Below are 27,806 nucleotides of genomic sequence, written 5' to 3' on the forward strand. Positions count from 1 at the left end.
GCCTCAGATGTTTTAAATGCTCTTGGTCTGATTTTGAAAATGGAGTAAGGTCATCAAAATATATTACTAAGAAATAATGGGTTTCTTTGGCAAAGGCTATGTCCATTGCCCTTTGAAAAGTGGCTCTTGCGTTTTTGAGTCCAAAAGGCATTTTTTTATATTTAAAGGTTCCCCATGGTGTTGTAAAGGTTGTTTTATCTTGATCATCAGGGTGAACTAAGATCTGATTGAAACCTGAGAATCCATCTAACAGCGAAATTCTAGAAGACCCCACTACTCTTTGTAAAATATGATCCATCTTGGGTAAGGGGTAGTGGTCTTTGAGAGAGACTTGGTTCAAATTTCTTAAGTCAACACATAATCTAATCTCACCTATTTTCTTCCTTGTGGGCACTAAGTTGGATACCCATTCTGAAAACCTAATTAGTGCAATAATCCCAGCTTCAAACATTCTCTTCACTTCTTTCTCAATCAAGGAGAGAAGTACAGGATTGATTCTTCTTAGTTTTTGTTTGAAAGGCTTTTGATTTGGTTTTAAAGGTATGGTATGTTGTATGACTGAAGTATCATAGGATTTGAGGTCCTCATAACTCCAGGCAAAGACATCTTGGAACTCTTTAAACAGGTCAACATATTTTGGCTTTTGATCAAGTGGCAATGATTGGGATAGTTTTATCATTTTGGGCTTTTCTATGGTTCTAATGTTACAGCCTTTAATCGCAGCATTTAAAGGTTGCATCTTTGGCTTTCTAGGGATATCATTTGAATCAAATATGTCTTCTAAGGGAGTCAAGCCTGTGGAAAGAAAATTGTCTTTTAGCTCAATTACTTCAGCCTCTGCTTCAGCTATTTCATCATAATTCATTTGTTTGAGCTCTTGTATGTTTTTGTTATCAAAAGTGGTTGGGGGTAACATCTGTTTAGCTACCTCAGCTGATATGGTTTGTTGACTTTCGTTTATCACTTGTTGTGGGTCATCCATGTTATTCTCATCAATGTTTAAACTTGAGAATTCTTCTTGTAAAGTGAGGAAATTGTTTATCTGTATATCATATTCAAAAACTTGCCAATTCTTGATATTATCTGGGACTGCAGGCCTGTGTTTGATTTCAGCTGTGAAATGGTGATTGGGCTCAATAGGAAGCTTGCATGTGTTGGCAAAGGTTGCCAAGCTATGTGCATGTAAATTATGGCTTCTTGAAATTTTAGTAAGTTGGGATTCTGAGAAGGTATTCAGTATTTCAATGGTTGCTTTTCTATAAGCTCTGAATCTATTATCATTTGTGACAAAGTTTCCCTTCATTTGCTGTATGATCAGATCTGAATCTCCAAGGATTGAAACTTTTGTTGCCCCTAGATCTCTGATCAGCTTGAGACCTAGTAGGAGGGCTTCATACTCTGCCATATTGTTGGTACATCTGAAATTTAACCTATAGGCATGACCTTCAGCATGGTCTGTTTGTGTTCTGTGAATCCATACTCCTGCCCCTGCTCCTAGTTTGTTTACAGAGCCATCAAATTCTAAATACCATAAGATTTCTTGCTTGTGGTCAGTATTGGGAGTTTTAATCATTTTCGAAGTGGGCAGATTTGAATTTTCTGTTTCACATAGTGTGTCTTGTGTGCTGGTGACATCAATCATTTCAACAGTTCCTAAGTCTTGGGCAACCAATTCCTCATTTATACATATTTCTTGTTGTAAAGCCAAAGGCTTACCATTAGTGGGAGGACCCATATCAGTATTAAACAAGATGAATGAATCCATAACTGAATGGATAGAATAGATAGGAAAGTTTTGGGGCTTTTCTTCACTGCTTACCACATATTTCATCTGTACAGTCTCTTTGGTTGCCCAAATACTGAAATAGTGGCATGGGACATGTCTAATTTCAAAGATCCTTGGAGTTTGGCTCCCCAAGATCTTGATAAAAGCATACCATATTTGGGTGGAATATCAGCTACCACCACATCCATTAGGATTGTTTTGTTTGGGTATTGGACTAAAGACACACACAAGTCTTTGATTAGGCCTAAACACTTGACTTGACTGGAATCAAATGAGAACAAGTCTTTGTATGGTCTTGTGATATCTAGGTTTAGTTTCTCCATTACAGATTTGGGCATTAGATTGTGGGAAGCTCCTGAATCAAACATTGCATTGTGTAACACTTTATCATGGATGTGTAGACTAACATGAAAGGGCAGAGCACCTCCATTTACTGTTTTACCATCGACTTCTGGACCAAAAAGTAATTCAAATTGATCATCTAAGACATTAACATCATCCTTATTCTCTAGCATTTGCAGCGACCTTTTGATTTGCTGCCTGTATACATCATGTTTGGCAAGCTCAGAGAGAGGAATAGATATCTTCAATTTACCAATTTCTACTTCTAAATCAAAGGGTTTCTCCGATTGTGTTTTGGTGCTGTGACTAGCAGATTTTCCTTTTTCAACTATATTTTCAGTGATTTTCTCTTGATCTTCAGCGTTATCTTGAGGTATTTCTGTTTTAGAAGTGTTTTGAGGAGTGTTGTTTGAATTCTCTTCTGAGGAAGAGGATACCAATGGCTAGTTCTTAGAGGCCTGTACATCTGTTACATCCTCTACAGTCACTTCTTTTGGATTTGGGTCTGTTTTATCAGAGGGTTCTCTAAGAACAGTTTTGTCTTTTATCTTCTTAGGTTGTTTAGTATCCTTTGGTTTGATAGGTTCAGGCACATCAATGGTCCTACTTCTCAAATTATACTGCTTGTGAACCTCATATACTGTTGTATCATAACCTTCTCTGAAGTCAAATGACTCTCCGGACTTGGTTTGGAATTGATTGATATCATGGTCATCTTGGTCTTCTTGGGTTAGAAAAACTTGTTGCTCACCGTTCAAACCCATCAAGCTGATATGAGTATCCTCAGTTGGTTCAATAGATGTTGATGTTTCAGCATAGTTTTCTTGGAAATGAGGTCTTATATCCTGATCTGGGCCAGCCCTTCCAACATTTGGATTTTGGTTTTTCCTAAAGTTTGGGTTTCTAATAGTATTACTTTGTTGTCCTTCCCATGATGATTTTCTTTCAACATTTTCTACTCTATCTCCAACTCTGTGCATGCCATTGATAATTGCATCCAGTTTTTTATCTAAGGCTGATGGTTCTTCTTTAAAAGTAGTTCTTCTCTCGGCTCTTGCTCTATTTCGCTTAGCGATCAAGTTTGCCTCCACACTAACAACTATATTTTGCATGTCTGCTAAGGTTTGAGGGGCTCTTTCTCTCAATTGATATGCCATGTCGGAATCAAATCCATCAAGGAATTTGTATAAATCTAAATCAGGTGGAGGTCTAAGGTTTTATGGAATAGCATTGTAAACGTTGTTGAACCTAGCACAATAGTCTAAGACAGCTTCTTGAGGGCCTCTTTTGATAGTGTCATACTCAGATAGAATGTGCAGTGGATCTTTCTTTTTCTCCCATCTGTTGAGAAAAGTTTGGTAAAGGGCCTCTGGGTCAGCTATGGAATTTGCGGGAAGAGCTCTAAACCAGGGCCTTACATCTCCTGTGAGGCTTTGAACAAAAATCTTCATTCTTACACCATCATCATCTATTTCATAGTTTTCAAAATAGTACTGCATATTCTTGGTGTGTTGTAGGGCTGTGTAAGAACCAATACCATCAAAATAAGTGATCTTGGTTGGATAATCCTGAGGCATAGCCCCTGGATTTGCAAGTAACTGTAAAGGTGCAGATCTGTTAGCCATATTTACGGGGATAAATGGAATAGCAGGAAGAAATGGAACGACTGGAACAGCGGGGATAATAGGAGTATGTGCAGTGAATGGAGGAGTGAAAAAGGTGCTTTGGGAGGTGGATGAGGAACTAGGAGCAACAACAATGTGAGGATGGAATGAAACTTTGGCAGGGGTTGGAATATAGCTTTGTTGAATAGCTTCAGGACTTGAATCAGCAATATCTTCTTCTCGCTCTTGTTTCCTAAGATTTCTTGGGATTAAATTGGGATTTTCAAAAACAGTTGGGGGATCTGGATCTGGATTAGATCTGGTATATCAAATTTTCTTCTTTGGAGCCAGCGTCTAAACTTGTTTTTTGGTATTTTCTAGATATTTGGTTTAGAAAGAAAGAAATTTTGGAAAAATTCATTCTTCCCCAGCAGAGTCGCCAATGATATTATCACTCAGATTGTCCCCTGGCTCCAACGGGATACGGCCGAGGTAACCACAAACCAATCTTTGGATTGCAGGCTCTAGCCTACCTGCAATCAAAGAGGGCTCTCTCTTTATAATTTAGCTTTGTTTTGGGTGATTTTAGGCTAGTTATGATGGGCATGAGAGTTTGTTTTAAGTTTGGTGGGATGGATGATGTTTCAAACAAAGTTGGCATGCAGAGTGTGAGAAGTTTAGACCATTGGGCATGGAGTCAAAGTTTAAGGGCTGCTGGATGTGATTTCTTTGGTAAAGAGAGGAATACAGAGCAGGATAGCTACACATGGAACAATTTTCAAGCTGAAATAAGATGAAATGAGGTCAGAGATGAAAGGCAATTAAGAATCTTTCACCATACTAACAGAGGGAAAGAGAATGATTATGACCAAGAAGCAATTAAGGATTTCTTAGCATGTAATCAACGTGCAAAAACTATGGAAACAGGAGCAATTAAGTATTCACTGCTTATGCTAATTTTGAAGAAAAATATAGAAAAATCACAGAAATTGAACACAGAGTACATTAAAGTAAATTCTGGGCTATTCTTTCTTTCTGCAATTTAGAATGTGACATGTAAATGGTATAGTAAACATATAAACTGAAAACACAAGTGAGAAAGACTTATTGATCCATGAGATAGCACGAGAATTCTGTGGTATGCTCTTTAGCCATCAAATCCACACCAGACAGTTCAAAGCAAAGCATTCCAGCTATCTTTGTTCATAAAAGTTCTCAGACTTACAGCACAAGTCTAGAATGAGATTTATCAACCAACCAACCCTTATTACATTGCTTGGGGAGGTATTTATAAGAAAAACTATGTACAAACAAGATCTGATATAGATCTGAGAAAAATATCTAAGTTAACCTAACTTCAACTGCAAGTAAAGTAAAAAATATCTAGCTACTGCTGCGCTGGAGGCAGCTCCATCATAACATGGCTTAAAGGCGTCCTTGGTAGCTCGGCTATCCATCTACAATAACTGTTTCTTGGTCTCTGATCCGCTGCTCTTAGGTGGCTCTGATTCTCATTAAATCTAACTGATTTGGCTTTTAATGGCTTTAAACTTTATACTGATACTCTTTGACTTTGTTGGATGCTCTTAAATGCTCATTTGCTGTGGCTTTTACTGCTCCACTGATACTCTTTAACGTTCTGCTGAACTGATACACTTTTCGCTGAATCGATGCTCTTTTTCTCCACTGATACTCTTTTATTCGGCTAAATCACCCTTGCTTTATCATTGTTTGGCAAAATATAACTGCTGCTGTGCTTTTTGTTGCTTTCTGCGGGCTTTAGAAGTGTTTCGGCGCTGGCCGATCAAAACATTATCAAAAAAGGAGGACTTCATAATGACGGAGGACTGTAGAATGGTGACTGTGCTGAAGCCGTAGGCTTGCTGTCCGAGCTTTTCTGCATGGAGGAGGTCATAAGGGGTGAAGAATGAACATGCTTCCTTTGAACTGGAAGCGCGCGCGAGCGCAGACTGAAAATATGTGAAAATAGTCTTTTTACCCCTTATAAGGCAAAAAACCACTTTACACGGGAAATTTGATGAATTAGAGGGCGGGAGCGATCACTATAGCAAGGAATATATCAGGGCCATTGGATCTAGCGAGGGCAGATCCAACGGCTGAGGTTAGATTGCAATATTGCATCGGTGGGGGGGCAAGGGGTCATGAATATATGGAACAAGCGATGCAGCGACATGCGATAGCGATATCGCATCAGCGATCACATATCGGGGGTGGTAAGGGGTGAAGGCCTTTAAACAATAGCGATGAGAGATAGCGAAATGGGGCGATGCAATATAATATAGACCGTTGGATGGGCGGGTTGATCGGACGGCGGACGCGCGATCGTACTATCGCGTCGACGGAGGTCAATGGGACATGAACCATTATATACATGTGATTGCGATATAGCGATAAAGGCTTGCGTTACATGGAAATGCGATGATTTGTGGTAAATCAGTGTTTTGCGATAAAACATGGATTAACGGTAAAACGATGAATTGCGGTGAAGTATGGGATTAACGATAAAGCATAGTATATGGGATAAAGGGAGACTTGCGATAGCGATTGCGATATCACTTCGGATGCGATAGCGATATCGCATCGGAGGAAGGGATCGGAGGAATGTATTCGGGCATATATACATTGCGATATGCGATTTGCGAAATCGCATCGGAGGCTTGTCAATCGGGGAGGAAACAATACAAAGGGGCCAACACCTGCGACCTTCGACTTGCGATATCGCGTCGGAGGGGATCCAAACGGATCGGAGGGAATGCAAATGAAATCGGACAAGGGATTCTTTGATCGAAGGATGGTTTTAAGCATCGGAGAAGGGTTTTTATACGATCGGAAGAGGGTCAAAGCGATTGTAGAAGGACTTCTTTGATCGGAGAGGGGTAAATAAGGTTGAAAGAGGGTTCTTATACATCGAAGGGGGGTTTTTGCAATCGGAAGGGGTCCAATCGCATTAGAAGATGGTTAAAGAAACAATTAAGGGTTCTTACTAAGTTTCAAGTAAACTTAGTAATTCCCAAAGCATTATTTATGGTTATATTTCAACCAAAGGAGGGGATATGTATATAAAGGAGATTTTTATCATTTTTTAATATGGGGAGGGGAAAATAAAGAGGGATTTACATAATAGAGTTAGAAATTAATATGAATTTTAATCAGAAAGCGCTAAGCATAGAAATCTTAGGCTTAAAAGGGGAAATAGAACTTATAGAAGGCATATGACCAGCATCTAAGTAAAGCAGATCTTTACTTAGGCAAACGTTATGGAATATGATGAATTTTAGTGATATTAAGCAGATTTTAACATCTCTGGGGGAAATTAGTGAATGATTTGGGGAAAGGATGAAGGGGAAATTAATCATGCCTCGCTTGAGCTGCTCCAAGGGAAAACTGTCTTGCAATTGTGATTTGAAGTAAATTGAACACTTTGAAACACAAAATTGATCACAATTCTTCATTCTGCAACCTCAAAACTGCCTACCCAGCCTACTTACCTAACATTTTTTCTTCTTTTTGGATGGGTGCACTTAAACTAGCAAACCCTGATTTTCTTCTTTTCTTTTGGCTATCCTCCTATCTAAATCTACCCTTATTTCTTCCAGGGGCTCAGATTAAGCTGTTGAGCACCCTTGTTTCTCTACCTATCTAATAATCTGCCAAGATTAAACAGTTTGGACAGATTTTTATTCTCTATCTTCTAAAACAAGCAATTTAAGCATAGGGAAGCCAAGATTAAGCTGTTTGGCCTTCCCTTCACTGTGAAACTCTTCAAAAATGGAATGTAGTAGTGGCATTTGAGCTAACACACTTTCATGGCCTTTTGTTTGGGGTTCATTTCTTTCATTATTTCTTGGCCCATTCATTCTTCTTTTTGCCCTTTGATTATTCTTTTAGGGCATACCCTCTTTACATTTTTTAAATTTTTTGGTTTTCTTTGGAAATATGGTACCTTTGCAGCATGAAAAAGACATATTTGCCATTTCAACAGTCAATCATGAAATATGAAACCTATTGGTATAGGAGGCTAACAATGGCTCCACTTGGGGATGGCTTTATCAGATGAAAAGCCAAGAACAGCAGGTCAGAATGCCTTAGTCTTCAACTGTTGTTGTAATCTGAAAACTTCTTTCTCTTTGATGCTTTTGACTGAATTCTTGTAAGCTGTTATGCAGTATTCTTTTTGAGTTGATTTGCAGTAAAATTACAGCTCTGCTTCTTGCCTTCTGAGTGCTTTATAAACATATTCAAATCTGCCTGAGCGCTTCCTTTTGAGATAAATTCAAAACAGAGATCAGAATGGTGCATTTGCTTTGATCCTTCCTTCAAAATTTGCTACGTTATTTCCTTATCGGACTGCTGTAACTGAAATGCTGAAAATACAAATATTAATGTACAAATATAGGGCTGAGTTATACACATCAACAGGGATCAAAATAGTGCTTGAGCATTCGCCCATTGACAGGGCCATCTTCAGCTTCTGTGCCATCTAAACTTTTCAGAAAGTATGTGTTATTGCCTTGCACAGCTTGAATAACAAAAGGTCCTCTCCAAGGAAATCAAACTTGCCATGTTTTCCTTTATCTTCTCTCCTTGAATCCCATCTAAGCACTTTATCTCCGATGAAGAAATCCTCTGCTTTTGTTCTTTTATCAAACATCTTCTTCAATTTTTCTTGTAAAATCTGATTTCTGTGATATACTTCCTCTCTTGTCTGCTGCAAGTGAATGGTTTGACTAATCCTTCTCTGAATGTCATTAGGCTCTGCTTGTATCTCTTGTAGTAGCTTGATCACTGGGATTCCCAAAGATGAAGGGAATCTTGCCTCCATTCCATAAACTAACTCATATGGGCTTGTCCCAATGGATCTCTTGGTTGTCAATCTATCGGCCCATAGTGCACTCACAAGCTTCTTGTGCCAATTCTTTTTGTTCTCCTCTAAGACTTTCTTGATGATATTGATCAAACTTTTGATGGATGACTCAGCTAAGCCATTACCTTGAGGGTAATAGGTTGTGGAGTGACCTAAGGTAATGTGGTATTTGTGGCAAAAACTGATCATTCTCTTGGACTTAAAGGCAGCAGCATTGTCAGTGATAATCTTTTCAGGACAGCCAAATCTGGATAAAATGTTGGTTTCTAGGAATTGCATGATGGTTCAGTCATTGGCTTGCCTACAAGGGATGGCCTCTATCCACTTGGTAAAGTAATCTGTGGCAGTTAAAATCCATCTGTGCTGGCCTGAGGATGATGGGTGGATTTCACCAATGAAGTCTAAACCCCATTGTTGAAATGGTTTCTCAGTTGAAATGGGCTTAAGGGGTAAGGGAAGCAGCTTTCTTTTGCCTTCAAAGATCTGGCACTTATGGCATGAAATAACAAATTTTTTCACATCAGCATACAGTGTGGGCCAATAGTAACCAGCTCTTAGTATCTTATCAGCAATAGACTTCCAGTATAAGTGTCCTCCACAGTCCCCTGCATGAAACTCTTTCATAACATTATCAGTTTCATTCAATGTTAGACAATTCAATAAAATTCCTTCATGATTTTTCCAAAATAAAACATTGTCTATAACACAAAACTTTGAAGCTTTCATCTTTAAGAATCTCTTTTTAGTTCTGGACAACCCTGGAGGAGCATGCAAGTTTAACAATACGAAACATATGTCAGCATACCAAGGTGATTGTAAAAAGGCTTGATTGATCTGTGGAGTCGCCAGCTCCTGTTCATTGTCCAGTTCATTAATGTCAAGGGCTTGAAAATTGGTTTCGGTCATCAGTTTGGCTAATCCTTGTCCTTTTATCAATTTAGTGGGCTTGATTTCAATGTCATACTCTAGGATATTGGCAATCCATTTGCCCCTTCTGCCTTCGATTCCTTCTTGAGTTAAAATGTCATTTACAACAGCTTTTGGAACATATGCTATCACATGGCAGTATAAGATGTAATTTCTGAAATCCTTGATGGATTTTACAAGGGCATATGCTTGTTTCACCATGATTTGATACTTTAGGGGAGCATCTCTAAGGGCTCTGCTGAAGAAAGCAATGGACTTTTCACATCCCTGGTCATCTTTTTGCAGTAGGACAACAGCAATTGTATGTTGAGAGGCAAAGGAAAAGATGATGAAATCTTTATCAAATTTCGGGCTTGTGAGGACTGGTGTTTTTGTTAAGGCTGTTTTGATGTCCTCAAAGGCTTGTTTGGCTTCAATGGTCCATTTTACTTTGGAATCTTTCTTGAGCATGTTATTTAACAGTCTTATCAGCTCGGCCAAATTGGGAATGAATCTTCTTAGGAAATTGATCTTTCCTAGAAAAGCTTGCATTTCTTTGATGTTTCTTGAATGAGGGACTTGAAGGATCGCTTGAATCCTTTCCGGGTCAATTCTAATGCCACCTTTTGAAATGATGTGACCTAGAAGTTTTCCTTCCTCTAGGCCAAACAGAGACTTCTTGGGATTTAAAGATATGCCATATTTTCTGCAAGTTAAGAACACTTGCCTCAGATGTTTTAAATGCTCTTGGTCTGATTTTGAAAATGGAGTAAGGTCATCAAGGTAGATTACTAAGAAATCATGGATTTCTTTGGCAAAGGCTATGTCCATTTCCCTTTGAAAAGTGGCTCCTGCGTTTTTGAGTCCAAAAGGCATTTTTACATATTTAAAGGTTCCCCATGGTGTTGTAAAGGTTGTTTTATCTTGATCATCAGGGTGAACTAAGATCTGATTGAAACCTAAGAATCCATCTAACAGCAAAATTCTAGAAGACCCCACTACTCTTTGTAAAATATGATCTATCTTGGGTAAGGGGTAGTGGTCTTTGAGAGAGACTTGGTTCAAATTTCTTAAGTCAACACATAATCTAATCTCACCTATTTTCTTCCTTGTGGGCACTAAGTTGGATACCCATTCTGAAAACCTAATTAGTGCAATAATCCAGCTTCAAACATTCTCTTCACTTCTTTCTCAATCAAGGGAAGAAGCACAGGATTTATTCTTCTTAGTTTTTGTTTGAAAGGCTTGTGATTTGGTTTTAAAGGTATGGTATGTTGTATGACTGAAGTATCATAGGATTTGAGGTCCTCATAACTCCAGGCAAAGACATCTTGGAACTCTTTAAACAGGTCAACATATTTTGGCTTTTGATCAGGTGGCAATGATTGGGATAGTTTTATCATTTTGGACTTTTCTATGGTTCCAATGTTACAGTCTTCAATCACAGCATTTAAAGGTTGCATCTTTGGCTTTCTAGGGATATCATTTGAATCAAATATGTCTTCTAAGGGAGTCAAGCCTGTGGGCAGAAAATTGTCTTTTAGCTCAATTACTTCAGCCTCTGCTTCAGCTATTTCATCATAATTCATTTGTTTGAGCTCTTGTATGTTTTTGTTATCAAAAGTGGTTGGGTGCAACATCTGTTTAGCTGCCTCAGCTGATATGGTTTGTTGACTTTCGTTTATCACTTGTTGTGGGTCATCCATGTTATTCTCATCAATGTTTAAACTTGAGAATTCTTCTTGTAAAGTGAGGAAATTGTTTATCTGTATATCATCTTCAAAAACTTGCCAATTCTTGATATTATCTGGGACTGCAGGCCTGTGTTTGATTTCAGCTGTGAAATGGTGATTGGGCTCAATAGGAAGCTTGCATGTGCTGGCAATGGTTGCCAAGCTATGTGCATGTAAATTATGGCTTCTTGAAATTTTGGTAAGTTGGGATTTTGAGAAGGTATTGAGTATTTCAATGGTTGCTTTTCTATAAGCTCTGAATCTATTATCATTTGTGACAAAGTTTCCCTTCATTTGCTGTATGATCAAATCTGAATCTCCAAGGGTTGAAACTTTTGTTGCCCCTAGATCTCTGATCAGCTTGAGACCTAGTAGGAGGGCTTCATACTCTGCCATATTGTTGGTACATCTGAAATTTAACCTATAGGCATGACCTTCAGCATGGTCTGTTTGTGTTCTGTGAATCCATACTCCTGCCCTGCTCCTAGTTTGTTTACAGAGCCATCAAATTCTAAATACCATAAGATTTCTTGCTTGTGGTCAGTATTGGGAGTTTTAATCATTTTCGGAGTGGGTAGATTTGAATTTTCTGTTTCACATAGTGTGTCTTGTGTGCTGGTTACATCAATCATTTTAGCAGTTCCTAAGTCTTGGGCAACCGATTCCTCATTTATGCATATTTCTTGTTGTAAAGCCAAAGGCTTACCATCAGTCGAAGGACCCATATCAGTATTAAACAAGATGAATGAATCCATATTTGAATGGATAGAATAGATAGGAAAGTTTTGGGGCTTTTCTTCACTGCTTACCACATATTTCATTAGTGTTTCTCTGTACAGTCTCTTTGGTTGCCCAAAGACTGAAATAGTGGCATAGGACATGTCTAATTGCAAAGATCCTTGGAGTTTGGCTCCCCAAGATCTTGATAAAAGCATACCATATTTGGGTGGAATATCAGCTACCACCACATCCATTAGGATTGTTTTGTTTGGGTATTGGACTAAAGACACACACAAGTCTTTGATTAGGCCTAAACACTTGACTTGACTGGAATCAAATGAGAACAAGTCTTTGTATGGTCTTGTGATATCTAGGTTTAGTTTCTCCATTACAGATTTGGGCATTAGGTTGTGGGAAGCTCCTGAATCAAACATTGCATTGTGTAACACTTTATCATGGATGTGTAGACTAACATAAAAGGGCAGAGCACCTCCATTTACTGTTTTACCATCGACTTCTGGACCAAAAAGTAACTCAGGTTGATCATCTAAGACATTAACATCATCCTTATTCTCTGGCATTTGCAGCGACCTTTTGATTTGCTGCCTGTATACATCATGTTTGGCAAGCTCAGAGAGAGGAATAGATATCTTCAATTTACTAATTTCTGCTTTTAAATCAAAGGGTTTCTCCGATTGAGTTTTGGTGCTGTGACTAGCAGATTTTCCTTCTTCAACTATATTTTCAGTGATTTTCTCTTGATCTTCAGTGTTATCTTGAGGTATTTATGTTTTGGAAGTGTTTTGAGGAGTGTTGTTTGAATTCTCTTTTGAAGAAGAGGATACCAATGGCTGGTTCTTAGAGGCCTGTACATCTGTTACATCCTCTACAGTCACTTCTTTTGGATTTGGGTCTGTTTTATCAGAGGGTTCTGTAAGAACAGTTTTGTCTTTTATCTTCTTAGGCTGTTTAGTATCCTTTGGTTTGATAGGTTCAGGCACATCAATGGTCCTACTTCTCAACTTATACTGCTTGTGAACCTCATATACTGTTGTATCATAACCTTCTCTGAAGTCAAATGACTCTCCGGACTTGGTTTGGAATTGATTGATATCATGGTCATCTTGGTCTTCTTGGGTTAGAAAAACTTGTTGCTCACCGTTCAAACCCATCAAGCTGATATGAGTATCCTCAGTTGGTTCACTAGATGTTGATGTTTCAGCATAGTTTTCTTGGAAAGGAGGTCTTATATCCTAATCTGGGCCAGCCCTTCCAACATTTGGATTTTGGTTTTTCCTAAAGTTTGGGTTTCTGATAGTATTACTTTGTTGTCCTTCCCATGATGATTTTCTTTCAATATTTTCTACTCTATCTCCAAGTCTGTGCATGCCATTGATAATTGCATCCAGTTTTTGATCTAAGGCTGATGGTTCTTCTTTAACAGTAGTTCCTCTCTCGGCTCTTGCTCTATTTCGCTTAGTGATCAGGTTTGCCTCCACACTAACAGATATATTTTGCATGTCTGCTAAGGTTTGAGGGGCTCTTTCTCTCAATTGATATGCCATGTCAGAATCAAATCCATCAGGGAATTTGTATAAAGCTAGATCAGGTGGAGGTCTAAGGTTTTGTGGAATAGCATTGTAAACGTTGTTGAACCTAGCACAATAGTCTAAGACAGCTTCTTGATGGCCTCTTTTGATAGTGTCATACTCAGATAGAATGTGCAGTGGATCTTTCTTTTTCTCTCATCTGTTGAGGAAAGTTTGGTAAAGGGCCTCTGGGTCAGCTATGGAATTTGCGGGAAGAGCTCTAAACCAGGGCCTTACATCTCCTGTGAGGCTTTGAACAAAAATATTCATCCTTACACCATCATCATCTATTTCATAGTTTTCAAAATAGCCCTGCATTTTCTTGGTGTGTTGTAGGGCTGTGTAAAAACCAGTACCATCAAAATAAGTGATCTTGGTTTGATAATCCTGAGGCATAGCCCCTGGATTTGCAGGTAACTGTAAAGGTGCATATCTGTTAGCCATATTTACGGGGATAAATGGAATAGCAGGAAGAAATGGAACGACTAGAACAGCGGAGATAATAGGAGTATGTGCAGTGAATGGAGGAGTGGAAAAGCTGCTTTGAGAGGTGGATGAGGAACTAGGAGAAACAACAGTGTGAGGATGGAATGAAACTTTGGCAGGGGTTGGAATATAGCTTTGCTGAACAGCTTCAGGACTTGAATCAGCAATATCTTCTTCTCGCTCTTGTTTCTTAAAGTTTCTTGGGATTAAATTGGGATTTTCAAAAACAGCTGGGGGATCTGGATGTGGATTAGATCTGGTATATCGAATTTTCTTCTTTGGAGCCATCTTCTGAACTTGTTTTTTGGTATTTTCTAGGAATATTTGGTTTAGAAAGAAAGAAATTTTGGAAAAATTCGTTCTTCCCCAGCAGAGTCGCCAATGATGTTACCACTCAGGTTGTCCCCTGGCTCCAACGGGATACGGTCGAGGTGACCACAAACCAATCTTTGGATTGCAGGTTCTAGCCTACCTGCAATCAGAGAGGGCTCTCTCTTTATAATTTAGCTTTGTTTTGGGTGATTTTAGGCTAGTTATGATGGGCATGAGTTTGTTTTAAGTTTGGTGGGATGGATGATGTTTCAAACAGAGTTGGCATGCAGAGTGTGAGAAGTTCATACCATTGGGCATGGAGTCAAAGTTTAAGGGCTGCTGGATGTGATTTCTTTGGTAAAGAGAGGAATACAGAGCGGGATAGCTACACATGGAACAATTTTCAAGCTGAAATAGGATGAAATGAGGTTAGGGATGAAAGGCAATTAAGAATCTTTCACCATACTAACAGAGGGAAAGAGAATGATTATGACCAAAAAGCAATTAAGGATTTCTTAGCATGTAATCAACGTGCAAAGCCTAGGGAAACAAGAGCAATTAAGTATTCACTGCTTATGCCAATTTTGAAGAAAAACATAGAAAAATCACAGAAATTGAACACAGAGTACATTAAAGTAAATTCTGGGCTATTCTTTCTTTCTGCAATTTAGAATGTGACATGTAAATGGTATAGTAAACATATAAACTGAAAACACAACTGAGAAAGACTTATTGATCCATGAGATAGCACAATAATTCTGTAATATGCTCTTTAGCCATCAAATCCACACCAGACAGTTCAAAGCAAAGCATTCTAGCTATCTTTGTTCATAAAAGTTCTTCGACTTATAGCACAAGTCTAGAATGAGATTTATCAACCAACCAACCCTTATTACATTGCTTGGGGAGGTATTTATAAGAAAAACTATGTACAAACAAGATCTGATATAGATCTGAGAAAAATATCTAAGTTAACCTAACTTCAACTACAAGTAAAGTAAAAAATATCTAGCTACTGTTGCGTTGGAGGCAGCTCCATCAAAACATGGCTTAAAGGCATCCTTGGTAGCTCAGTTGTCCATCTGCAATAATTGTTTCTTGGTCTCTGATCCGCTGCTCTTAGGTGGCTCTGATTCTCATTAAATCTGACTGATTTGGCTTTTAATGGCTTTAAACTCTGTACTGATACTCTTTGACTTTGTTGGATGCTCTTAAATGCTCATTTGCTTTGGCTTTTACTGCTCCACTGATACTCTTTAACGTTCTGCTGAACTGATACACTTTTCGCTAAACCGATGCTCTTTTTCTCCACTGATACTCTTTTATTCGGCTAAATCACCCTTGCTTTATCATTGTTCGGCAAAATATAACTGATGTTGTGCTTTTTGTTGCTTTCTGCGGGCTTTAGAAGTGTTTCGGCGCTGGCCGATCAAAACATTATAAAAAAAGGAGGAGGACTTCATAATGACGGAGGACTATAGAATGGTGACTCTGCTGAGGCCGTAGGCTTGCTGTCCAGAGCTTTTCTGCATGAAGGAGGCCAAAATGGGTGAAGAATGAACATGCTTCCTTTGAATTGGAAGCGCGCTAGCGCAGACTGAAAATATGTGAAAATAGCCTTTTTACCCCTTATAAGGCAAAAAACCACTTTACACAGGAAATTTGATGAATTAGAGGGTGGGAGCGATCACTGTAGCAAGGAATATATCAGGGCCATTGGATCTAGCGAGGGCAAATCCAATGGCTGAGGTTAGATCGCAATATCGCATCGGCGGGGGGGCAAGGGGTCATGAATATATGGAATAAGCGATGCAGCGACATGCAATAGCGATATCGCATCGACGATCACATATCGAGGGTGGTAAGGGGTGAAGGCCTTTAAGCAATAGCGATGAGCGATAGTGAAATGGGGCGATGTGATATAATATAGACCGTTGGATGGGCGGGTTGATCGGACGGCGGACGCGCGATCGCAATATCGCGTCGGCGGAGGTCAATGGGACATGAACCATTATATACATGCGATTACGATATAGCGATAAAGGCTTGCGATACATGGAAATGCGATGATTTGCGGTAAATCAGTGTTTTGCAATAAAACATGAATTAACGATAAATCGATGAATTGCGGTGAAGTATGGAATTTACGATAAAGCGGAGTATATGGGATAAAGATAGACTTGCGATAGTGATGCGATAGCGATATCGCATTGGAGGAAGGGATCGGAGGAATGTATTCGGGCATATATACATTGCGATATGCGATTTGCAAAATCGCATCGGAGGCTTGTCAATCGGGGAGGAAATAATACAAAGGGGCCAACACCTGCGACTTCCGACTTGCGATATCGCATCGGAGGGGATCCAATCGGATCGGGGGGAATGCAAATGAAATCGGACAAGGGTTTCTTTGATCGGAGGATGGTTTTAAGCATCGGAGAAGGGTTTTTATACGATCGGAAGAGGGTCAAAGCGAACGGAGTAGGATTTCTTTGATCGGAGAGGGGTAAATAAGGTTGAAAGAGGGTTCTTATACATCGGAGGGGGGTTTTTGCAATTGGAAGGGGTCCAATCGCATTAGAAGATGGTTAAAGAAACAATTAAGGGCTCTTACTAAGTTTCAAGTAAACTTAGTAATTCCCAAAGCATTATTTATGGTTATATTTCAACCAAAGGAGGGGATATGTATAGAAAGGGGATTTTTATCATATTTTTAATATGGGGAGAGAAAAATAAAGAGGGATTTACATAATAGAGTTAGAAATTAATATGAATTTTGATCAGAAAGCGCTAAGCATAGAAATCTTAGGCTTAAAAGGGGAAATAGGACTTACAGAAGACATATGACCAACCCCTAAGTAAAGCAGATCTTTACTTAGGCAAATGTTATGGAATATGATGAATTTTAGTGATATTAAGTAGATTTTAACATCTCTGGGGGAAATTAGTGAATGATTTGGGGAAAGGATGAAGGGGAAGTTAGTTATGCCTCGCTTGAGCTGCTCCAAGGGAAAACTGTCTTGCAATTGTGATTTGAAGTAAATTGAACACTTTGAAACACAAAATTGATCACAATTCTTCATTCTGCAACCTCAAAATTGCCTACCCAGCCTACTTACCTAACATTTTTTCTTCTTTTTGGATGGGTGCTCTTAAACTAGCAAACCCTGATTTTCTTCTTTTCTTTTGGCTATCCTCCTATCTAAATCTACCCTTATTTCTTCCAGGGGCTTAGATTAAGCTGTTGAGCACCCTTGTTTCTCTACCTATCTAATAATCTGCCAAGATTAAACAGTTTGGACAGATTTTTATTCTCTATCTTCTAAAACAAGCAATTAAAGCCTAGGGAGACCAAGATTAAGCTGTTTGGCTTTCCCTTAACTGTGAAACTCTTCAAAAATGGAATGTAGTAGTGGCATTTGATTTAGCACACTTTCATGGCCTTTTGTTTGGGGTTCATTTCTTTCATTTTTTCTTGGCCCATTCATTCTTCTTTTTGCCCTTTGATTATTCTTTTAGGGCATACCCTCTTTACATTTTTTAAATTTTTTGGTTTTCTTTGGAAATATGGAACCTTTGCAGCATGAAAAAGATGACATATTTGGCATTTCAACAGTCAATCATGAAATATGAAACCTATTGGTATAGGAGGCTAACACAGCGAAAGATGTACCTGTAGCAGAAGATGAAATCCAAGCAGATGCAGAAGGGGGAACGCATTGATCTTTTCCTTACGAAGCTTCAGGAGATCCGAGACTCGTTGGAAGCAGTGGGGTCAACACCTCAACCTACCGAGATGGTGAGGCTAGCCCTAAATTCATTCTCAGAAGAATGGCAAGTATTTGTCCAGAGCATCCTAGGCAGAGAGATATTGCCAGATTGGGAAGGAATGTGGGTCGCCCTTCGGCAGGAAGTGATGAAGAGGGACTTAGTCAAGTGCAAACTTGATAGTAGCAGCAGTAGCAGTGGGACAAAGCCAAAGGAAGAGGATGAGAATGAAGCCCCCGCATCTAAGGGGCGGTAGGAGCAGCGGAAGAAGAAGAAAGATGTTTCAAAAATCAAGTGCTTTTGGTGTGGCGAACTTGTTCACTATGCTACACAGTGTCCTTGTGAAAATTCCTTAAACCCAGAATCCCTACTGCAGCAACTGATGATATTTCTCCTACTTGTTAGATTTACATGAACAAGTTATTTGCAATTTCCTACGACAAACATTGAAATACATACACCGCAGCCTACACATTTAAATAATATGCCAAAACAAGAAACTAAACAAGAGAAAGATAAACACAAATGACACAGTTATTTTTAGACAAATGTCCCCGGAAAAACCCAATGCAGGAAAACCGATGCAGCAGATCTGAGGGTTTTTATTATTAAGCTGAAATTATTTATGAATACAACCCCTAGATGCCTTGCTAACAATCCAGTACAGAGAATATCACTCAGCAAAAGAAATTAGTGAGACTACCTCACTGTACACTGCAAGTCTCGGTTGATCCAGTCGCTGAACCAACAAGTCCCTGACTACTTTTGTGTTGCCCCTGCACAGTCATTGTGTGGGCCTGTGTCAACCTCTAAGGCATTGTGTCACCTCTTTGCTAAATCGATTTGCTCTCAGGAGCTTATTCCAGCCCTCCCGGCTTAGAACGTCAACCTCCTCAACAAATTTCAAACTTTTGCGTGAAGGCTCTGCGCTGCTCTGCATGGGCCCTGTGTGAGCCCTTCCTAGCTCTGTGTCACCCTCTCTAGGCACTACATTGCCTCCTCTGTGTGTCTCTTTGCCTCTCTACTAATTATTCTTGGCTCCGGAGAAGATCCTCTAGCCAAAACTCTCTCTGCCCCTCTCTACATGATTACTATGAAATCACTGCACTACCTCTAACTTCAGCAATTCAATCTAACTGATCAACTCTCTGTGTGTTTTCCAAATGAACCTCAAGCCTCCTTAAATAATCTTCTCGTTGATATTCAACGAGACAAATTAGAAGCTAATCAATGGCTAAGATCATTTCAGCTTGATCCTCGTCTTCTTCTAGAAGTTACACCCACAGTTAGATTAATACCCGTTAATTATTTTAATTTCCTAAGTTTAGACTTAGGGACATTAAAAATTTAATTATTTTAATAAAACTCTCTCCGAATGGAATTTCCCAAAACGCTTTCTAGGTTCTTTGGAATACATGTGCCCAAGCCTCCCTGCAAAATTTGAGACTTAGAGCACATTCGATGCTACCAGAAATCAATATCCCTCTTAGCAAGGAATGTGCTCTAGTAATGCCTCTTACTGAAGCATCACCCTGACTTCATAACATCGTCCTCTATGTTGTTGATGTCTAACATGCTATCCACCAACTACTGTGCTACTGTTGCTGACACTGCCACTGTCAACACTGCATCCGTACTACATCTCCCTCTGAATTTTGCATCTGTGTTGTTTGCACCGCCACTTCCAACTGCTCCTGCACTGCAAATTGTCGTTGCTCCTGCAACAACAACGGAAAACATCCCAAATTACTAAACAAGTGTTCAACATAAATGCATCTCAATGTTGAAGATCTGATTGTTGCTAGTTCTACGCTATCCTTCTGAAGCCACTGCGTTGTTGTTGGTACTGCAATATGCCTCCCTGCACTGCTGCAACTTTGCACAACGCTGCTCAAACTTAGCGTTCTAACCACTGCATCTGTCGCTCCAACACTCCTCTGCACCAGCTAACACTTAGTCCATCCTGCTACTATTGATCTGGGCTCTCGTAGCAAGGTATTGATCTGAGAGGTGGACTCCTCAAGGATCCTACCCATTTGTAGCTTTTTCGAACTACAGCTCCAAATCAGCCCACCTCCCTCCTGGAGGTATCTCGGCTGCCATGGCGAATTCCTCCTCCTCAATCTTCGCGGGTGCAGCCTTCGAATCATGCTTCTCATCTTTGTCCTTCCTGAGAGGACACTATGTTGCGTAGTGACCCATTTCACCACACCTGAAGCATTTGATCTTCGCGACGTCTTTCTTCCGCCGCCACTTCTCCTGCTGCCCCTTGGATGCAAGGGATGCATTTTCTTCCTCCTCCTTGGGCTTCGACCCACTGCTGCTGCTTTTGTCAAGCTTGCACTTGACTAGATCTCTCCTCAGCTCTTCCTCCTTGAGAGTTGCCCACATACTATCCCAATCTTGCAAAGTTGCGCTGCCCAGGATGCTCTGGACAAAGACTTGCCACTCTTCTGAGACTGAGTTTAGGTCTAGCCTCACCATCTCGAAACCTTGAGGTGTAGACCCCACAGCTACTAACTCATCTCGGGTCTCCTGAAGCTTCGTGAGGAACGAATCTATGCGCTCCCCCTTCTGCATCTGTGCAGATCTCAATTTCTTCTCTAAGTACATCTTCCGCTACTCGAAAGATCCTTGATACAGCGTTGCCAAGGCATCCCACATCTCCTTAGTAGTCCCTCTGCTAGCAACGTGACAAACCATGTGATCCTTTACTCCATCAAGGATCATCCTCTTGGCCTTCGCCATTTCTACCTATTACTTCTTCAGCAGATCTGGATCTACAGGCACAGGCACCACGCTGTCAACATGTCTTGAGAGAATGCTCATCTAGAAGGAATGACATCCTTGCTTTCCAGATGACATAGTTGGATTCCCCATCCAACCTGTTTCTTACTACTACTGCTGAGCCAATAAGAAAACGGACTTCTTGGCAAGAAGTCTATTGAGGAAAAATTCCCTCACTGTGCTTCTCCTCTCTCTTCTGACAATTTTCTGCCCAACAAACTGCCTGCAGAAAAACTGTGTCCCACTAGCTCTTTCCTCACACTGAGGCTCTGCGTTGCTCCCTCTGGCACAACAAAATTTCGATTTGGAAGCCCTTCCTCTCTGTCGACTCACTCAGAGAGACTTTCCTCGAAAATTCAGCCTTCCTGACTTGGACTGCGCAATCCCTCTAGGGATTCGAACTATTGCCTCTTGCGGCTATTCGACCTTTTTCTTTGCTCAGTGTTGGGTTCTATGGCACTGTTCTTCTTATTTCACCTACACTGCTCTAACACCACATGAAAATTCCTTAAACCCGGAATCCCTACTGTATCAATTGATGATATTTCTCTTACTTGTTAGATTTACATGAACAAGTTATTTGCAGTTTCCTATGGAAAACATTGAAATACATACACCGCAACCTACACCATTTAAATAATATGTCGAAACAAGAAATTGAACAAGAGAAAGATACAACACAAATGACACAATTAATTTTTGGACAAATGTCCTCGGAAAAACCCAATGCGGGAAAACCGGTGCAGCAGATCTGAAGGTTTTTATTACTAAGCAAAAGTTATTTTTGAATACAACCTCTGGATGCCTTGCTAGCAATCCGATACAGATAATATCACTCGGCAGAAGAAATTAGTGAGATTACCTCTCTCTACACTGCAAGTCTCGGCTAATCTGGGAGTTGAACCAACGAGTCCCTGGCTACTTCTACGCTGCCCCAGCGTGGGCCTGCGTCAGCCTCTAAGGCACTGTGTCACCTCTTTGCTTAATCGATTTGCTCTCAGGAGCTGACTCTAGCCTTCCCGGCTCAGAACGTCAACCTCCTCAAAAAAATTAGGACTTTTGCATGAAGGCTCAGCGTTGCTCTACGTGGGCCCTGCGTGAGCCCTTTCTGGCTCTGCGTCACCCTCTCTAGGCACTGTATTGCCTCCTTTGTGTGTCTCTCTACCTCTCTGCTGAGTATTCTTGGCTCTGAAGAAAATCCTCCAGCCAAAACTCTCTCTGCCCCTCTCTGCATGATGACTACGAAATCACTGCACTGCCTCTAGCTTCAGCGATTCGATGTGACTGATCAATTCTCTGTGTGTTTTCCAAATGACCCTCAAGCCTCCTTAAATAATCTTCTTGTTGACATTCAATGGCCCATATTAGAAGCTAATTAATGGCTAAGATCATTTCTACTTGATCCTCGTCTTCTTCTAGAAGTTACACCCACAGTTAGATTAATACACATTAATTATTTTAATTTCTTAAGTTTAGACTTAGGGACCCATTAAAAATAATTAATTAATTTAATAAAACTGTCTCTTGGTGGAATTTCCCAAAACGCTTTCTGGGTTCTTTGGAATACATGTGCCCAAGCCTCCTTGCAAAATTTGAGACTTATAGCACATCCGATGCTACAAGAAATCAACAGTTCTCTCAAGAAGAAGGACAAGGACGAGAAGCATGATCCGAAGGCTGCACCGCATAGATCGAAGAGGAGAAGTTTTCCATGATTGCCCAGAGGTGGGGTGATATAGAATTGTAGTTCGAAAGAAATACAGATGGGCAAGGTCTTTAAGGAGTCCACCTCATGGATCAATACCTTGCTATGAGAGCCCAGATCAAAAGTAGCAGGATGGACCAATGTCAGTTGGTGCAGAGGAGTGTCGGAGTAACAGTTGCAGTGGCTAGGAGCGCCAAAGACTGAGCAACACAGAGCAGAGGGGCAGCAGTGCAGTTGGCACAGTGCAAAGTCAACAATAGTGCAGTTGGCACAGTGCAGAGTCAACAATAGCGCAGAGGCTTCAGAGGGTCAGCGCAAAGACCAACAGCAGTTAGAACTCGAGCAACAGATGCATCATGTTGAACACCTATTCAGTAATTTTTTATGCTTTTCCGTTGTTGATGCAGTAGCAGCAGCAGTTAGAGAAGGTTGCAGTGCAGATGAAGTGGCAGGGCCTACAGCAGCACTGAAATGCAAAACTTGAGAGGGAGTTGTAGTACAGATGCAATGTTGGCAGTGGTAGGGTTAGCAACAATATAGATGCAGCATTTGCGCAGTTGTTGATGGGTAGTGATGTCAGACATTAGCAATGTAGATGGAGATGTTTCAATGTCAGAGTGGTTCTTCAGCGAGTTGCATTACTAGAGCACATTCCTCGCTAAGAGGGAGTGTTGATTTCTGGTAGTATCGGATGTGCTCTAAGCCTCAAAATTTGCAAGCAGGCTTGGACACATGTATTCCACAATACCCAGAAATCGTTTTGGGAAATTCCACCCAGAATCAGTTTTATTAAATAATTAATTATTTTTAATGGGTGCCTAAGTCTAAACTTAGGAAATTAAAATAATTAAAGGGTATTAATCAAACTGTGGGTGAAATTTCTAGAAGAAGACGAGGATTAAGCCAAAATGATCTGAGCCATTGATTAGAATCTAATCTGAGTCGTTGTTTCTCAAAAAAAGGATTATAAGAAGAGACTTGATGGGCATTTGGGAAACACATCAAGAGAGAGAGATCATGAGATCAAATTTCTCAGAAAGGGCAGTGCAGTAGTTGGTAGAGAAGAGATCGAAGTGATTTCTGGTAGTGAGGGGCAGGGATAGTATCCAGAGGAAAGTTTTCCTAGTCCAAAGAGTACAAGGCAAAGAGGGCAGAACGACGTCCAGAGAGGCTAACGCAGAGCTATGTTGTGGCAGCGCAGAGCCTGAGAGGGAGATCGAAATTCTGTGAGGAACAGTCAAAATCCAGCGCCAGAGCCAGAATGTGAGACCGGGAGGCCAGAGAGCTGAAGATTCCAGCCAACAGAGGATTAGAAGGAAGCGCAGCATAGTCCCAGCAGAAGTGACACAAAGACTGCGTGGGTTTGACGCAGTTCTGCACAGAGGCTGATGCAGAAGGGACGCAGAGGCTCATTTCCAGCGAGATTAGTGCCCGTTCTTCGAGTGACAGGGTGAGATCATCTCACTATTTGTTTTTCCCAGTTTCTCTCTATATCGGATAGCTAGTTGGGAATCCAATGAATTGTACTCGAAATTACTACTGGTTAATAATATAGACCCTCAGCTGCTGCACCGATTTTCCCGCATTGGTTTTCCCCGGGGACTTTTGTCCAAAAACCACTGTGTAGATGTGTGCGATGCTTATTTCTCTCCTGTGCTATATTTAGTTTCCGCAATTTTTATTTGTGTAGGCTGCAGTGTATTTAATTCAATATTTGTCGTAGCACACAGCAAGTAAATTGTTTAATCGAATTAACAATTAGAACAATTAACATCAGCTACTGCAGTAGGAATCGGGTAACCGATTTTTCACATCATCTACACTTCTCCTTTTTCATTGCAAGTGTTGTCTCACAAAATCTGCCCTCCCCCGCCCCCACTTCTCAAGGTAACAATTCTACCTAGCTCCCCTTTTTTGCTAGAATTGCCCCAATCCCTCAAGATTCTACTTGCTTTAATATGCTTGATGCAAAGAAATCTGCAAAGAGAGATGACACCACACAAGTAACAATTTAAACAATAAGCATCCCACAACAAAACTACACACACCAGAAAACATTCAACAAAAACAGCCACCAAATTTTGCAACCTTTCTATTCAATTAATGGCAAATATCCTGGGCCACTTTACATTCATAGAGCCTATGCACAAGACTCTGGATTACACAACCATCCACAATACACAAACTAAAATCAAAAGGAGAACCAAAGGCTCCTTGCTTATTTACAAACTTCGTATTCATGCTTGTACTCCTTGGCTTTTAACCGTACAACTACCCTAGCTATTCAAATTCCAAATATGATGCTTCATATTCTAACGGTTGACAAAATTCACTAAGAACAATAAATATTTCACTACATTACATTTTTCTTTTCATTTTTTGGTCTTTAATCATAAAATAGAACCAAAACTAAGCAAACGTAAGGAAATGTGCAGAATAACAGTAGTGCCAAGGATGCTCTTGCATCACCCAAAGTTAGCTATTTAGCAGATCATAAGTGATTCGCATTATCAACAATAGGGCCTTCCCAAAGAGATTGATGAGATTCAACATGTGATCAGCATGCTATTTCCACAGTTTTTCCATTACTACTGTTCGGAGACCCAAAGCTGGTCCAAAGGCAAAGTTCCTATACCAGACAGTAAGTGCTGCTCTATTCTGAGTTCAGAGAATTTTTCAGGTAACATCACAGAACATTTGTGAAGGTGTTGTTTTGTAACTTCCCAGAATTTCTTTAGGCTGCAATGCATGAGTTGTCTTACTAAGTCTATATGCAAGTGCACATTGAGCTTTAATGAAGAACCAAACCAGTTTTTTAATAAGCATATACATCCATTCTTTACCTTGCTTTTGGCTAAAATATGGCCCCCAGATCACGGACTCTCAGCAATCTTTATTATAATTATTTACACCCTGTGCACCAGATATCTTTATTATAATCATTTACACCCTGCAAACATCAGGAATAGTTTTCAGCATAGTCCAAAGAGGACGTACACTATTTAAATATAATCAATATGATTAGTGAACCTCTTATAGGTTGCATGTTTTGCTTTACTAAGATCATAAACAATCCATCAAAATACTAAAGCAATTTTCTCATAGCAAGCTACATTGAATCAGTTCCACCGTGTAATTTAAATTTGCAGAATAGTGTTCACATGCAACTTCAAAGAACTTTGCTGTATGGCCAATGGAATTGCACATACTTTGATTTAAATGCCTTCAATAAAAAGCTTTACTATATCTTAACAGTAAATTCAATCTAGTCATACATGCACTTACTGGAAAAAATTGGCATCCAGAGGAGTAAAAATTTAGTTGGATGGAGAATTATGACTTCCCGAAGATGAAGCACTGCCATGTCTATCACTACATTTGGGCAGATCCAACGAAGAAACTGAATCCTTTTCATTTTGAGCCTGTCTGAGTTTGTCACACCATAAATCAAAAGCCATGCTCAGATCAGGCCATGCTTTTCTACTTTTGAGGCAAGCACTAATCCAAATTTTGAACACCTGTTCTTGGTCTGCAATAGGAAGAGTACCAACAAGAGCACTCAGCCCTTGCTCCAGACCACTGTGCAATTCATTGTCCTTTATTAAATATTCATCATCGTGAGTGAGCTTGGCTATGACAGGTAACCAAGTTGTTACCAGAGAAAGTCGTACAGATCTGGGACAAATCACTTCTCCGGTTCGCAAGGCCTGTAGTAGACGAACCAAAATGCTGAATAAGGTCTCTGTGAATGGATTTTGATATATCCTAGTAACCATTAACTGAGCAAGATCTTGCTCCTCGGCAAACATTTTCACAGCCATGTCAGACATCTGCAACACAAAAAGCTCATCAAGAAGCCAGCACAGTGCAGAACTTGCAACATTGATCTGATGAGAATTCCATGAAAAAAAGCTGGCAAATTTCCGCAGTTGGGACTTGACAAGCTCTAAATTACTCTGTAACTCTTGGAACAGTGCTAATTTATTCACGTCTGCAAAAGCTGGAGAGATGCTTAGATGATCATTGGCTCGGAGAACCCTCTTTGCTATATCACGGGCTTTTGCAGGTGCCCCGTTTGATACTAGAGACAACAATTCCCTTAAGATTTCTCCCATAGTGTTGACAGGTTTAAAGTCAGGAGTACATCCATGGGTGGAAAGACGAACAGCCAAGTCAGGGGACAATTGCAACTGTAGTGACATAATCGATGAACGAATTTGAGATTCACTCTCTGCAGTCCATGGTATTGCTTCCAAATATTGCATACATGAGTTTACACAGTCGGCGAAGAGCAATTCTGATGCAATCTCCAAAATTGACAAGGCCTCTTGGATGCTGTTGAACTTTAACTGCTTTGAAGAATACATCAATTGAATGCACTTCACATAATTCTCAACATTTTTGCAACTATTCAGGGTTAGCTCTATAGGCTGTATGCCACCACCAAAAGACCATCGTTCCGATAGCCTGGCATCAAAGAACTCGGACCTACGAAGAACTTGAGAATGGACATGAAGAGGAGGTTGTTCAAGTCCTTCTAAAGGTACCAATCTTAATATCACGTCTGCCGTTTCTTTGTCTCCAAATACCAACCTCTGCTGAGCCATTCAATTAGAATTGAACTGTGATTTTCCAAACAAGCTCTCTAAATCATCAAATGCAAATTAATCTTAAGTTTTTGAATCAAACCCTCTAAATTGTAAAAAGCAGAAATTCAGGATCTCCAATTAAAGGAATTGGCTGGGGCAGATTTACCAGATTCGCCATCCTTAAATAGCCGACAAAGAGGTTAAGTTCCTTTGTGCAAGCCTTGCTCTTCTTTGTACATGTAAATTTAAGTCCGCACCGAAAAAACCAAGACGAAGTCTTCTACCATAAGTTCTTTGAACTAAGTTCTAAAATGCTTGGTTTTGGAGCTGCGAATTATCGCCTTAAACATGTAATGCAACCTCTTATCACTGTATTACTCCCAATTTGGCCATCAGATTTGTGCTTTGCATAAATATCAGAATATATCCTCCCTAACCGTCTCCCGGTGTTGTCAAGCAATATAGACTCAATCCCCTTTAAAAGACCTCACTGTAACCTGAGAAAGCATATACAGTTAATATGTTTACGCTCTGAGCAGCCAAAATATTGCAGAGGACCATGTATCTACTTGAAAACTTAAAGCTTAAGAAAGT

The 27,806-nt window shown here is 40.0% G+C and overlaps 1 protein-coding gene across 13 annotated transcripts in view; it reads right to left on the reverse strand.

Moving 5' to 3' along the window:
* Positions 1 to 27,806, reverse strand: part of LOC149214121 (BTB/POZ domain-containing protein At3g50780-like) — a 68,220-nt gene that overhangs the window by 38,914 nt on the left and 1,500 nt on the right. For 7 of the 13 annotated variants that reach the window (XR_016250883.1, XR_016250884.1, XR_016250888.1 and 4 more), the window contains 3 exons: positions 27,379 to 27,709; positions 25,909 to 27,221; positions 25,467 to 25,573 (listed from right to left, as the gene is read on the reverse strand). Coding sequence is in view for 1 of the 13 variants with exons in the window: in XM_089392194.1 (XP_089248320.1) it covers positions 25,941 to 27,221; positions 27,379 to 27,390 (1,293 nt within the window). In the remaining 12 variants the exon portion in view is untranslated. Of the gene's footprint in view, positions 1 to 25,466; positions 25,574 to 25,908; positions 27,269 to 27,378; positions 27,710 to 27,806 lie in introns of all 13 variants that reach the window. The other 6 variants (XR_016250889.1, XR_016250887.1, XR_016250892.1 and 3 more) reach the window with 5 other exon arrangements.

This window comes from Pinus tabuliformis, chromosome 1_1 (genome assembly GCF_031772625.1).
Source record: "Pinus tabuliformis cultivar Carrire ecotype Pingquan chromosome 1_1, CPIR1, whole genome shotgun sequence".
Lineage (NCBI taxonomy): Eukaryota > Viridiplantae > Streptophyta > Pinopsida > Pinales > Pinaceae > Pinus > Pinus tabuliformis.